Raw genomic sequence first — 15,000 nt, 5'->3', positions numbered from 1 at the left:
TACTATTTCTTAACAATGAGATGAGGCAATCTATTAAGTAAAGTAAAAAAAACGAAACTTAACCCTCTTTTTTATTTTTTTTCTGTCAGACCAATCACTTCTTTAAAAGATTTTATACTAGACTTTTTTTCGATTTTTTTTTTTTTTTCATATTTCCACTTCAAATATAAAAAGAAAATATATCGATTTTTTTTATAGAATTGTGATTAGAATATGAATATAAATGTAAAATAAAAAAATGATATAGAATGCTATAGAAAAAAATAAAAAATCTTATAAGCTAGTCATACCATTTGATTATATTGACAATTTTAAAAAACTGATCATACTATGATCATAGTATGATGGCGGTTGAGCAAGTATGCCCCCATCGTCTAGTGGTTCAGGACATCTCTCTTTCAAGGAGGCAGCGGGGATTCGACTTCCCCTGGGGGTAGGGTACTACGAAAGGAAGTTGATCATGGATTATCCATAAAGTTCGAATAGATTCTTCCTGGGTCGATGCCCGAGCGGTTAATGGGGACGGACTGTAAATTCGTTGGCAATATGTCTACGCTGGTTCAAATCCAGCTCGGCCCAATAATTCGCTGTCTACATAACCTTTTTTGTTTTGCATAATTGACAGAGAAGGGTAAGAAAAAAGTCAAATATCTGGGTATATTTCGACTTTACTTTTTTCTTTATTTCTTGTGGCTCGTTACTTTTTGTTTCCATAAAAAATTACAATAAAAAATAGATTATCAATCGATTTTAGAATAATGCAAGGATTACTAGTAATCGGCCTTGATATCACTTTAGTGATATCCATATAGATATCAATATATTACTTGTGATTTTCTTTGTTACAAAACACTAATTTGAATCTAAAATTGAAATGATTATGATGAAATCATAAGAAGGAATATGTAAGCTACCCGCTTTATTTCCATGGGATTGTAGTTCAATTGGTCAGAGCACCGCCCTGTCAAGGCGGAAGCTGCGGGTTCGAGCCCCGTCAGTCCCGGCGGATTCAATTAAAAAAAAAGACATAAACTCCCCTTTTTGTTTCTGGGCAAGGGGATCAAAATGGTTTCGGTTATCTTTTTGTTTTATTTTTCTTTTTTCATCAAGCAAAAGAAAGGGGTATTTCTTTTGCACCAATTTAAAGACATATGTAAATTAGTATAATTATAATTATTGAGAGCATTCACCACTTCAAGAACGAGATACTGTATGGGGTTTCCTCTTTTTGTCAATTAATCTCCCATTAACTCGTGTAGGAAAATAAAATAGGATAGCGTATAATACGTTTGCCAAGAGTACCTATATATACTTTTGTTTCTATGAAGTCAAGGAAGTGAAAATAGTTCGAATCCAACCAAGTAAAGAGGATGTTTCAAAAAAAAAGATCAAATTAGTCTTCCCTAATGAATATGCTCTTTTTAAAGATTAGAGTCGATGTCGAAGAAAAACTCGTAAGAAAATTTAATATAGTTAATTTTTTGGAATATTTTCGTTTTTTTTTTTCGGGACTCGTCTTTATCACATTTCCTTTGTTTTACAAAAAGATCATAGACCCTTACAAAAACAAAATTTTGAAAATTTCAAATTGAAATTTCGTACTTGTTTTCTCTATTTGATTTCTATTGTTTATTTAAGGTTCTTTAGAAACTCTTTTTATAAACAATCGAAGTATAAAAGGTTTTTTATGATATTTCATCAGATGATTGTACAAGGAAAGTACTAGGTTGTAGAAAAGAAAGCGGTGAAAAAGAATCATAAATAAATAGTTTTTTATTGGATCAGGAATCTCATTATGTATTCGGTGTGGATAAAAGATCTTCCTATGTTATACTATTAAATTCTTGACGATGAATCGATTTTATAGCTCCGATATTGTTATTCATGATATTTCTTTCATTCGATATCATCGAAATCTAATTCATCTGAGTGAGTTTACAAGCGAAAGATTTCTCATCTCTATGGGATTAAATCCCGAGATATTCCAAAGAAAAAAAAATAAATAATAAACGATTTAATTATGGAAGTCAATATTCTTGCATTTATTGCTACTGCACTCTTCATTCTCGTTCCTACTGCTTTTTTGCTTATAATTTACGTAAAAACGGTTAGTCAAAATAATTAATTTGAATACAATTTGACTATCAATGACAAAAAAGGATGTCAATTTCTCGTCTTAAATGAAAGGAATGCATTAGATTCAGTAGTATCCTAAGGGGCCCGCTAGTATGGTAGAAAGAGATCTCTTTCTACCATACTAGCCATTATGGTTATTGTAATGTATAAAGATACAAGTGAAATATCTTAATATAAAGGAATCCACCCATATCTCTCTTTTTCTTTATAAATGTAAATATAAATTAATATAGAATATGAAATCTATGTACATACTTTCTCAATTTCATTTGTTTGTTTGATCCATTTAATACGGATAATCCGAATTCGATGGAAACCTCTTGAGATTTCGAAAGGGGGTTATCCCATGAATGGTTAACGGTATAAACTCTGATATCAAAAAATAAAATGAGTCAATAAAACAAAACATAAATCCAATTTCTAAAAAAAGATCTTAAAAAAAATTGCCGGCCGGTCTAGAAAACTAAAACAATTGATACAGGTTGATAGAGTTTGATTATTATCGCAATTAGGAGTACTTCTAGAGTCCACTTCTTCCCCACACTACGAGAGAGAGGGAAAATGTAAAAACTACCATTAAACCAGCCCATGCGAGACTTACTATATCCATGTGAATTCTGTCCCCTATGAATATGAAGAAACTTTTCCATTATTGTTCACTAATAATAGTGAAATCACTGGTGCAGAGTCAAAAAAAGGGAGAGATATTTGGTCACCATTGATGAACTACTCCAAAAAATCCACTTATCTTATACTGAGTTATTCTTAATTATAGAATTTCTAGTAGAATCGACAAGATGTAAACACAAGTAAACAGATACTTTTCGAAGTATCCAAAAAATCTGACTCATATGTAGAAAGAATAATCTTTTTTCTTTCTTTTATCGTTTTTTATTTTTATTTGAAGTAAAACGAAAGGCAATTCTTCATCTAATCTAATATTGATTGAATGTCTGAGCATTCCGACACTTTCATGAGTCTATATCCAAAGTATCTTAGATCCTTTCCAAAACTATTAATTTAATTCCCTCTCTGCCTATCCAATCTAATGGATTTCCCTCCACTCGTTTTAGTTTTCCTCTAATCTGATAGGTAAAACTTTAGGTTAGAGAATAGAACCTCGAGAGCCAGGGGCTTAGAATCACGAAAAGAAAGTATCAAGAGTCTTTTCCTACGTTTGTTATAGTTTTATAACAGGAGATTTCAAGTCTCCTGTTGAGGCGGCACCCGGATTTGAACTGGGGAAAAAGGATTTGCAGTCCCCCGCCTTACCACTCGGCCATGCCGCCAAAATGATTTGTACTAGATTCAAATTTTCTCTTGTTTTTTTTTCAACTCCGAAAAAATATAGATTTTCAGTCACAAAATATAGAATCTAGTACAAATCAGAACCATTAACTATTGACTGTAAATTCATGACCTTTTTTGAATTCAAATTTACATTTTTTATTTCTAATAATATAAGATAAGAAAATCATTAGAAATAGATTTATAACTAATCTATTTTGAGTTTTTTCAATTAAAAAGAAATCTTCTTCCATTTGAATTATAACACTAATAATGAGTATATGTAAACCCCAGAATCAGAACATACGTTACCTTGTATAGCTCTATAATGGGGTATTTTATCTCTCTAGGGATGCTTTTGAGGAGTAATTCTCAATAAATTTTTGTATTGAAATTTTTCATTGAATACATTGAAAAAAATTTTTAATTTTTGGTAGAGCACAGCATGTGCTGTTCCAAATAGAACTGTACCACAATAAAAGAAGAAAAAGAGACATATATATATACCTGTGCATTCTTTTTTATTTTAATAATAATTAAAATTAATAAATAAAAAAACATACGTTTTCTTACCTACTTCAATTCAATGATATTCTAAATATTCTATTCAAAATAGGTAAAAATCCATCTTTTTTCTGCAACTATTTTTTTGAACAATGAAATACAAATACATGAAAAAGTAAAGTGTTTAAAAAAAAGTTTTCTATTTCTTATATGTTTATCTGCTCGAACAGATCCTATCATGAATACCGTTTTTTATGGTATGCGATCGAATTGGAATATGTAATATCATAGGTGAAAATGAAATTACTTTTTTTCTAGTCGTTACAAAACTCCATAAGTTCCAGCGGTATTTCTAAATTCTGTTCCATTCGGATCTCTTTCTTATAAAAAAAATTCCAATTGAATCTAGTCTCCGTTCATACGGATTTCATACATTCCATATATCTTGGAGTTGGATAAAATTTCATGTGATTCAGTAAACAGAATAGAAATTCCATTATTGCTAGATCGAATTCTATCTATATGATTCGGTGAAGAATGAGATATGGGATTTTTAAAATAAACGGATAAATGATAAATTCAAAAAAGATGCTCGGGGATGGAAAAGAGGGAACATCTACAATACCCGGATTTAATCAGATACAATTTGAAGGGTTTTATCGGTTTATTGATCAGGGTTTAATAGAAGAACTTTCGCAATTTCCAAAAATTGAAGATATAGATCACGAAATTGAATTTCAATTATTTGTGGAAACATATCAATTGGTAGAACCTCTGATAAAAGAACGAGATGCTGTCTATGAATTACTTACATATTCTTCTGAATTATATGTATCCGCGGGATTAATTTGGAAAACCAATAGGAATATGCAAGAACAAAGAATTTTTATTGGAAACATTCCTTTAATGAATTCCCTTGGAACTTCTATAGTAAACGGAATATACCGAGTTGTGATCAATCAAATATTACAAAGTCCTGGTATCTATTACCAGTCAGAATTGGATCATAACGGGATTTCGGTCTATACCGGCACCATAATATCAGATTGGGGGGGCAGGCTAGAATTAGAGATTGATAAAAAAGCAAGAATATGGGCTCGTGTGAGTAGGAAACAGAAAATATCTATTCTAGTTCTATCATCAGCTATGGGTTCGAATCTAAGAGAAATTCTAGAGAATGTTTGCTACCCTGAAATTTTCTTATCTTTCTTAACCGATAAGGAGAAAAAAAAAATTGGGTCAAAAGAAAATGCTATTTTGGAGTTTTATCAACAATTTTCTTGTGTAGGTGGGGATCCTACAAGAGATGCTTACTTATAAATCTGATCATATTAGAGCTCGCCAAGAAGTACTTGGTACCACTATCATTGGAGGAACAATACCTAAACCAGAAGATGCTCCAGAATCTTTTCGATTACTTGTTCGAGAACTACGATCTTTGGCTCTGGAACTGAATCATTTCCTTGTATCTGAGAAGAATTTCCAGATTAATAGGAAGGAAGTTTAATCGGAATGAATCACAAAATTTCTTATATGATCGATCGGTATAAACATCAACAACTCCGAATTGGATTAGTTTCTCCTCAGCAAATAAGTGCTTGGGCCACTAAAAAAATACCTAATGGAGAGATAGTTGGAGAGGTGACAAAACCCTATACTTTTCATTACAAAACCAATAAACCGGAAAAAGATGGATTATTTTGTGAAAGGATTTTTGGGCCTATAAAGAGTGGAATTTGCGCTTGTGGAAATTATCGAGTGATCGGAGATGAAAAAGAAGACTCGCAATTTTGTGAACAATGTGGAGTTGAATTTGTTGATTCTCGGATACGAAGATATCAAATGGGATACATAAAACTGACATGTCCTGTAACTCATGTATGGTATTTGAAACGTCTTCCTAGTTATATTGCGAATCTTTTAGATAAACCTCTTAAAGAATTAGAAGGTCTAGTATACTGCGATGTGTGATTTGATCGAAATTTTTATTTTTAAGAATGATAAACTCTCATCCCCTTCAATCAATTTGGGATGCCCTCGATCTGACATGTCTCTTGAAAAGAGTAACATGAAGCTCAGACTTGTGGGTGTATTCAATACTCCCAAATAACAAGGGCGATTGGTCTATGGTCGATTCAGTAAAAAAAAAGTACTTCAAATTGATAGTCGTACCTCGTGAAAAGAAGACCTTTTTTTTGTCGAATTAAGCATTCCCTTATCTTTCTAAACGAAAAGAAATTTGGTTTTTTATATTGAAGTAAACAAATATGTCATGGTTGGAGAAGTCTATACATCGCATATAAGCTTTAAGAATATTGTGGCATAACCATCGAGGTAACGCAGGACCTAAAAGATCGAATGGAACAATACATAGACAAATAAATCCCGTATGAATTCTAAGGCATTCCTTTCACTTAAGGTAAAAAGTATTCCGGCATTCGAAGGGAAGTAGACTACTCAAGAATTTGACATTTTTTTCTGTCGTAATTTTGAATTCACTAAAGAATCTAAATAGAAATCAAAGAAGAATTAATTGAATCAATGAAATGGTGGTTGGTTTGCACTGAGAACTTGAGTAAGGCGTAGATTCTTTTTGGGTTTTCACTTGATTTTATAAAATACAATTGGAAAGTGCGACCCCTTTCTTTATCTTTATTTGATATAACTACTTGAGCCGGATGAGAGGAAACTTTCATGTCCGGTTTTGAGGGGGGGAGATCATATAGTGGACCCTATCCCAATTTTTCTTTTGCTAGGCCCATAACGAAAAAACCTACTTTCTTACGATTACGAGGTTCATTTGAATATGAAATTCAATCCTGGAAATACAGCATCCCACTTTTTTTTACTACTCAAGGTTTCGATATATTTAGAAATCGAGAAATTTCTACTGGGGCGGGTGCTATCCGAGAACAATTAGCCGATTTAGATTTGCGAATTATTATAGAAAATTCGTTGGTAGAATGGAAACAATTAGGAGAAGAAGGTCCCACGGGGAATGAATGGGAAGATCGAAAAATTGTAAGAAGAAAAGATTTTTTAGTTAGACGTATGGAATTAGCTAAGCATTTTATTCGAACAAATATAGAACCGGAATGGATGATTTTATGTCTCTTACCGGTTCTGCCTCCCGAGTTGAGACCCATCATTCAGATAGAAGGGGGTAAACTGATGAGTTCAGATATTAATGAACTCTATAGAAGAGTTATCTATCGGAACAATACTCTTACTGATCTATTAACAACAAGTAGATCTACACCAGGGGAATTAGTAATGTGTCAGGAAAAATTGGTACAAGAAGCCGTGGATACACTTCTTGATAATGGAATCCGTGGACAACCCATGAGGGATGGTCATAATAAGGTTTACAAGTCATTTTCAGATGTAATTGAAGGAAAAGAGGGAAGATTTCGCGAGACTCTGCTTGGCAAACGGGTCGATTATTCGGGGCGTTCGGTGATTGTCGTTGGACCCTCACTTTCATTACATCGCTGTGGATTGCCTCGCGAAATAGCAATAGAGCTCTTCCAGACATTTGTAATTCGTGGTCTAATTAGACAACATCTGGCTTCGAACATAGGAGTTGCTAAGAGTCAAATTCGTGAAAAAAAGCCGATTGTCTGGGAAATCCTTCAAGAAGTTATGCAGGGGCATCCCGTATTACTGAATAGAGCACCTACTCTACATAGATTAGGCATACAGTCATTCCAACCCATTTTAGTGGAAGGACGCACTATTTGTTTACATCCATTAGTTTGTAAGGGGTTCAATGCAGACTTTGATGGGGATCAAATGGCTGTTCATGTGCCTTTATCTTTAGAAGCTCAAGCAGAGGCTCGTTTACTTATGTTTTCTCATATGAATCTCTTATCTCCAGCTATTGGAGATCCCATTTCTGTACCGACTCAAGATATGCTGATTGGACTCTATGTATTAACGAGCGGCACTCGTCGAGGTATTTGTGCAAACAGATATAATCCATGTAATCGAAAAAACTATCAAAATGAAAGAATTTACGAAACAAACTATAAGTATATGAAAGAACCCTTTTTTTGCAATTCCTATGATGCAATTGGAGCTTATCGGCAGAAAAGAATCAATTTAGATAGTCCTTTGTGGCTTCGGTGGCAATTAGATCAACGCGTTATTGCTTCAAAAGAAGTTCCTATCGAAGTTCACTATGAATCTTTTGGTAACTATCATGAGATTTATGCACACTATCTGATAGTAAGAAGTGTAAAAAAACAAACTTTTTGTATATATATTCGAACCACAGTTGGTCATATTTCTTTTTATCGAGAAATCGAGGAAGCTATACAAGGTTTTTCTCAAGCTTGTTCATATGATACCTAATAATATGGTATTCATAAAAAAAGAATTATAGGACACCCGTGTGAATTCGGACCTCTCCGAGTCAACTCGGACATAGTTCCTGACCTAAAAAATCAAGATCGAGAAAAGGAAGTTTTGCAATCATTGACTCAAACTCATTGTCGAATCCCATTCAGCAGAATATGGAGGTACTTATGGCGGAACGGGCCAATCTGGTATTTCACAATAAAGTGATAGATGGAACTGCTATTAAACGACTTATTAGCCGATTAATAGATCACTTCGGGATGGCATATACATCACACATCCTAGATCAAGTAAAGACTCTGGGTTTCCAGCAAGCAACTGCTACATCCATTTCATTAGGAATTGATGATCTTTTAACGATACCTTCTAAGGGCTGGCTTGTCCAAGATGCTGAACAACAAAGTTTGATTTTGGAAAAACACCATCATTATGGGAATGTACATGCGGTAGAAAAATTACGCCAATCTATTGAGATATGGTATGCTACAAGTGAATATTTGCGACAGGAAATGAATCCTAATTTTAGGATGACGGACCCTTTCAATCCAGTCCATATGATGTCTTTTTCGGGAGCTAGAGGAAATGCATCTCAAGTACATCAATTAGTAGGTATGAGAGGATTAATGTCGGATCCCCAAGGACAAATGATTGATTTACCTATTCAAAGCAATTTACGCGAAGGACTGTCTTTAACAGAATATATTATTTCTTGCTATGGAGCCCGTAAAGGAGTTGTAGATACTGCGGTCCGCACATCAGATGCTGGATATCTTACGCGTCGACTTGTTGAAGTAGTTCAACATATTGTTGTACGTCGAACGGATTGTGGCACTATCCGAGGGATTTCTGTGAGTCCTCGAAATAAAAGTCGGATGATGTCAGAAAGAATTTTTATCCAAACATTAATTGGTCGTGTCTTAGCAGACGATATATATATAGGTTCCCGATGTGTCGCCTTTCGAAATCAAGATCTTGGGATTGGACTTGTCAATCGATTCATAACCTTTGGAACACAATCAATATCTATTCGAACTCCCTTTACTTGTCGGAGTACATCTTGGATCTGTCGATTATGTTATGGCCGGAGTCCCACTCATGGTGACCTAGTTGAATTGGGGGAAGCTGTAGGTATTATTGCGGGTCAATCTATTGGCGAACCGGGGACTCAACTAACATTAAGAACTTTTCATACCGGTGGAGTATTTACAGGAGGTACTGCCGAACATGTACGAGCCCCTTATAATGGAAAAATCAAATTTAATGAGGATTTGGTTCATCCTACACGTACACGTCACGGGCATCCTGCCTTTCTATGTTATATAGACTTGTCTGTAATTATTGAGAGCGAAGATATTATACATAGCGTGACTATTCCACCAAAAAGTTTTCTTTTAGTTCAAAATGATCAATATGTGGAATCAGAACAAGTGATTGCTGAGATTCGCGAGGGAACATCCACTTTTCATTTTAAAGAGAGGGTTAGAAAATATATTTATTCTGACTCCGAGGGCGAAATGCATTGGAGTACTGATGTATCCCATGCACCCGAATTTACATATAGTAATGTCCATCTTTTACCAAAAACAAGTCATTTATGGATATTATCAGGAGGTTCTTGTGGATCTAGTCTAATTCTTTTTTCGATCCACAAAGATCAAGATCAAATGAACATACCCTTTCTTTCCGTCGAAAGAAAATCTATTTCTAGCCTCTCAGTGAATAATGATCAAGTGAGCAAAAAATTTTTCAGTTCAGATTTTTCTGATAAAAAAAAATCTGGGATTCCCAATTATTCAGAATTGAATGGAATCGTAGGTACTAGTCATTATAATTTCATATATTCTGCTATTTTTCATGAGAATTCGGATTTATTAGCAAAAAGGCGAAGAAATAGATTTCTCATTCCATTCCAATCGATTCAAGAGCAAGCGAAAGAGTTCATACCACATTCAGGTATCTCGATTGAAATACCCATAAATGGTATTTTCCGTAGAAACAGTATTTTTGCTTTTTTTGATGATCCTAGATACAGAAGAAAGAGTTCCGGAATTCTTAAATATGGAACTCTAAAGGCGGACTCAATCGTCCAAAAAGAGGATATGATTGAGTATCGAGGAGTCCAAAAATTTAAGACAAAATACGAAATGAAAGTAGATCGCTTTTTTTTCATTCCTGAGGAAGTGCATATTTTACCCGAATCCTCCGCCATAATGGTACAGAACTATAGTATCATTGGAGTCGATACACGAATCACTTTAAATATAAGAAGCCAAGTCGGCGGGTTGATCCGAGTGGAGAGAAAAAAAAAAAGGATTGAACTCAAAATATTTTCGGGGGATATCCATTTTCCGGACAAGACAGATAAGATATCCCGACATAGTGGCATCTTGATACCGCCAGGAAGGGGAAAAACAAACTCTAAAGAATCAAAAAATTTAAAAAATTGGATTTATGCCCAACGGATCACACCAACCAAGAAAAAGTTTTTTGTTTTGGTGCGGCCCGTAGCTACCTATGAGATAATGGACAGTATAAATTTAGCAACACTCTTCCCACAAGATCTCTTTCGGGAAAAGGATAATATTCAACTTCGAGTTTTCAACTATATCCTTTATGGAAATGGTAAACCAACTCGAGGAATTTCTGACACAAGTATTCAATTGGTTCGCACTTGTTTAGTCTTGAATTGGGACCAAGACAACAAAAATTCTTCCCTCGAGGAGGTCCGCGCTTTCGTTGTTGAAGTAAGTACAAAGGGTTTGATTCGAGATTTCATAAGAATTGGCTTAGTGAAATCCCATATTTCGTATATAAGAAAAAGAAATAATCCGCCGGATTCGGGATTGATCTCTGCAGATTCCGTGAATCCGTTTTATTCGCTTTCTCCCAAGGCTGGCATTCTTCAACAATCGCTTAGACAAAATCATGGAACTATTCGTATGTTCAGAAATAAGGAATCCCAATCTTTGTTAATTTTATCATCCTCTAATTGTTTTAGAATCGGTCCATTTAATCATGTAAAATATCACAATGTTATAAACCAATCAATAAAAAAAAAACCTCTAATTACAATTCAAAATTCGTCGGGCCCCTTAGGAACAGCCATTCAAATTTCGAATTTTTATTCATTTTTGCCTTTACTAACTTATAATCAGATCTCTGTAATTAAATATTTGCAACTTGATAACTTCAAATATATTTTTCAAATAATTCACTCTTATTTAATAGATGAAAACGGAAGAATTTTTAATCTAGATCCATACAGTAACCTTGTTTTGAATCCATTCAAATTGAATTGGTATTTTCTTCATCAAAATTATAATAATTATTATTGTGAGGAAACGTCCACAATAATAAGTCTTGGACAATTTTTTTGTGAAAATCTATGTATAGCCAAAAAAGAACCATACCTAAAATCGGGTCAAGTTTTAATTGTTCAAAGGGATTCTGTAGTAATAAGATCCGCTAAGCCCTATTTGGCTACTCCGGGAGCAAAAGTTCACGGGCATTATAGAGAAATTCTTTACGAAGGGGATACATTAGTTACATTTATATATGAAAAATCGAGATCCGGTGATATAACCCAAGGTCTTCCAAAAGTAGAACAGGTGTTAGAAGTCCGCTCGATTGATTCAATATCACTGAACTTAGAAAAGCGGATTAAGGGTTGGAACAGGTGTATAACAAGAATTCTTGGAATTCCTTGGGGATTCTTGATTGGTGCTGAGCTAACTATAGTGCAAAGTCGTATTTCTTTGGTTAATAAGATTCAAAAGGTTTATCGATCCCAGGGGGTGCAGATTCATAATAGGCATATCGAAATTATTGTACGTCAAATAACATCAAAAGTTTTGGTTTCAGAAGAGGGAATGTCTAATGTTTTTTTACCTGGAGAATTGATTGGATTGTTACGAGCAGAACGCACGGGGCGTGCTTTAGAAGAAGCAATCTGTTATCGAGCCGTTTTATTAGGAATAACTCGAGCATCTTTGAATACTCAAAGTTTTATATCCGAAGCAAGTTTTCAAGAAACTGCTAGAGTTTTAGCAAAAGCTGCTCTTCGGGGTCGTATCGATTGGTTGAAAGGCCTGAAAGAAAATGTTGTTCTAGGGGGTGTGATCCCCGCCGGGACCGGGTTCAACAAAGGATTGGTGCATTGTTCACGGCAACATACCAATATTCTTTTTGAAAAAAAAACAAAGAATTTATCTTTATTAGAGGGAGATATGAGAGATATTTTATTTTATCACAGGGAATTTTGTGACTCTTCTATTTACAAATCTGCCTTTTCTAGAATTGAATAATTCCTAATAGCAGATTCCTGTTTTGAATTTCATGTTTTATTGTTTGCTGTAGTCATTTGCTTTAATAATTTGTTAACACTAATAAAGATAATAATGAATACAAAATAATGGCTCGGCTCGTGCATAAACGGACAAGAGAAGGTTCCATTGGAACAAATTTTTATTTTAGTTTTGGGTACCCCCCTTTTAAGTGTGAAAAGAAATGACAAAAAGATATTGGAACATCGATTTGGAAGAGATGATGAGAGCAGGAGTTCATTTTGGGCATGGTACTAGGAAATGGAATCCTAGAATGGCACCTTATATTTCTGCAAAGCGTAAAGGTATTCATATTATAAATCTGACTAGAACTGCTCGTTTTTTATCAGAAGCTTGTGATTTAGTTTTTGATGCAGCAAGTAGGGGAAAACAATTCTTAATTGTTGGGACAAAAAATAAAGCAGCTGATTTAGTGTCGCGGGCTGCAATAAGGGCTCGGTGTCATTATGTTAATAAAAAGTGGCTCGGCGGCATGTTAACAAATTGGTCTACTACAGAAAAAAGACTTCATAAGTTTAGGGACTTGAGAACTGAACAAAAGACAGAGGGATTCAACCGTCTTCCGAAAAGGGATGCAGCTGTGTTGAAGAGACAATTATCTCGCTTGGAAACATATCTAGGCGGGATTAAATATATGACGGGATTGCCTGATATTGTAATCATCATCGATCAGCAAGAAGAATATACGGCTCTTCGAGAATGTATAACTTTGGGAATTCCAACCATTTCTTTAATCGATACAAATTGTAATCCCGATCTCGCGGATATTTCTATTCCAGCAAATGATGACGCTATAGCTTCAATTCGATTCATTCTTAACAAATTAGTATTCGCAATTTGTGAGGGTCGTTCTAGCTATATACAAAATTCTTGATTAATAATAAGATAAATAAATCAATTTTTTTTGAGGGAGGGGCTCCCTGTATTTCGATTTATAAAATCGGTTACTATTCCTGAATCATACAAAAGAAAAAGAGATAAAAAACTGGGTATATTGTGTGATTCGTTTAGTTGGTATCCAAAACTAAAATAAAAATTCAAGTAAATAAGTAAAAAAAAAGGGGGGGTCTTGAATCAAAATAATTTAAAGTTCTTATTTCTGTCAGAGGGCAATATGAATGTTTTATCATGTTCCATCAATACACTAATAAAAGAAGGGTTATATGAGATATCTGGTGTAGAAGTAGGCCAACATTTCTATTGGCAAATAGGGGGGTTCCAAGTCCATGCGCAAGTCCTTATTACTTCTTGGGTTGTAATTGCTATCTTATTAGGTTCCGCAGCTCTAGCGGTTCGCAATCCACAAACCATTCCAACTGGCGGCCAAAACTTCTTTGAATTTGTCCTTGAATTCATTCGAGATGTGAGTCAAACCCAGATTGGAGAAGAATACGGTCCATGGGTTCCCTTTATTGGAACCCTGTTTTTATTTATTTTTGTTTCTAACTGGTCAGGAGCCCTTTTACCGTGGAAAATTATCCAGTTACCTCAAGGGGAGTTAGCAGCACCAACGAATGATATAAATACGACGGTTGCTTTAGCTTTACTCACATCAGTAGCATATTTTTATGCGGGTCTTAGCAAAAAAGGATTAGGGTATTTCAGTAAATACATTCAACCAACTCCAATTCTTTTACCCATTAACATCTTAGAAGATTTTACAAAACCCCTATCACTGAGTTTTCGACTTTTCGGAAATATATTAGCCGATGAATTAGTAGTTGTTGTTCTTGTTTCTTTAGTACCTTTAGTGGTTCCTATACCTGTCATGTTCCTTGGATTATTTACAAGCGGGATTCAAGCTCTCATTTTTGCCACTTTAGCTGCGGCTTATATAGGTGAATCCATGGAGGGTCATCATTAACTATTTTTTTTTTTCAAATTTAGGTTAGCCCAATTATCGAATAGTTGGTTTACGTTATGTAAGAAACACTTGTATATGTCATATTTGATATTGACTAGGTATATATAAGTTAAAGATCTATATAATCTGCCCCACTATTTTTGTGAATTTCTATTTAGATAACGATTCGATTATAAGTTCTTACTTTTTATCTGTGAATTGGCTGAAAAAAACGATCAAAAAAAGAACGAAGAATTAAAAGAAAAGAATGGTTCACAAAAAAGAAACGGCATAAAAAAGTCGTATATATATATATTATGCATTTTTCAAAATCCCGTGGATAGGAACTAATATCAAAGTAATTCTTATCAAGTTTTTGGTTATTTTGGCTGGATGAATCTTAGCGATGACTTAATTATAATTAAGTCCTAAGTCGTTGGATGATTGTATCATTAACTATTTCTTTATTTTGGTGTGAGGAACTTATCATGAATCCACTGGTTTCTGCTGCTTCGGTTATTGCTGCTG

At 34.3% G+C, this 15,000-nt stretch overlaps 1 protein-coding gene and 2 non-coding genes across 3 annotated transcripts in view; 2 read left to right on the top strand and 1 right to left on the bottom strand.

Annotated features, from left to right (window-relative positions):
• Positions 1 to 929: 929 nt before the first annotated feature.
• TRNAD-GUC lies at positions 930 to 1,003 on the top strand. Its single transcript has one exon. It is a non-coding gene; the product is annotated as a tRNA-Asp (tRNA).
• Positions 1,004 to 3,354: 2,351 nt separating this feature from the next.
• On the bottom strand, positions 3,355 to 3,425 carry TRNAC-GCA. Its single transcript has one exon. It is a non-coding gene; the product is annotated as a tRNA-Cys (tRNA).
• Positions 3,426 to 6,621: 3,196 nt separating this feature from the next.
• The window catches only part of LOC125601856 (DNA-directed RNA polymerase subunit beta'-like), an 8,872-nt gene continuing 493 nt past the window's right edge, over positions 6,622 to 15,000 (top strand). The window contains exon 1 of the mRNA XM_048773835.1: positions 6,622 to 15,000. This exon is cut by the window's right edge and continues 493 nt beyond it. Within this exon, the coding sequence (XP_048629792.1) occupies positions 6,622 to 8,280 (1,659 nt within the window). The 3' untranslated portion in view covers positions 8,281 to 15,000.

This window comes from Brassica napus, unplaced genomic scaffold, assembly GCF_020379485.1.
Source record: "Brassica napus cultivar Da-Ae unplaced genomic scaffold, Da-Ae ScsIHWf_2670;HRSCAF=3428, whole genome shotgun sequence".
NCBI lineage: Eukaryota > Viridiplantae > Streptophyta > Magnoliopsida > Brassicales > Brassicaceae > Brassica > Brassica napus.
The sequence above is the reverse complement of the archived record's forward strand: the minus strand, read 5'-3'. Positions and strand labels throughout refer to the sequence as shown.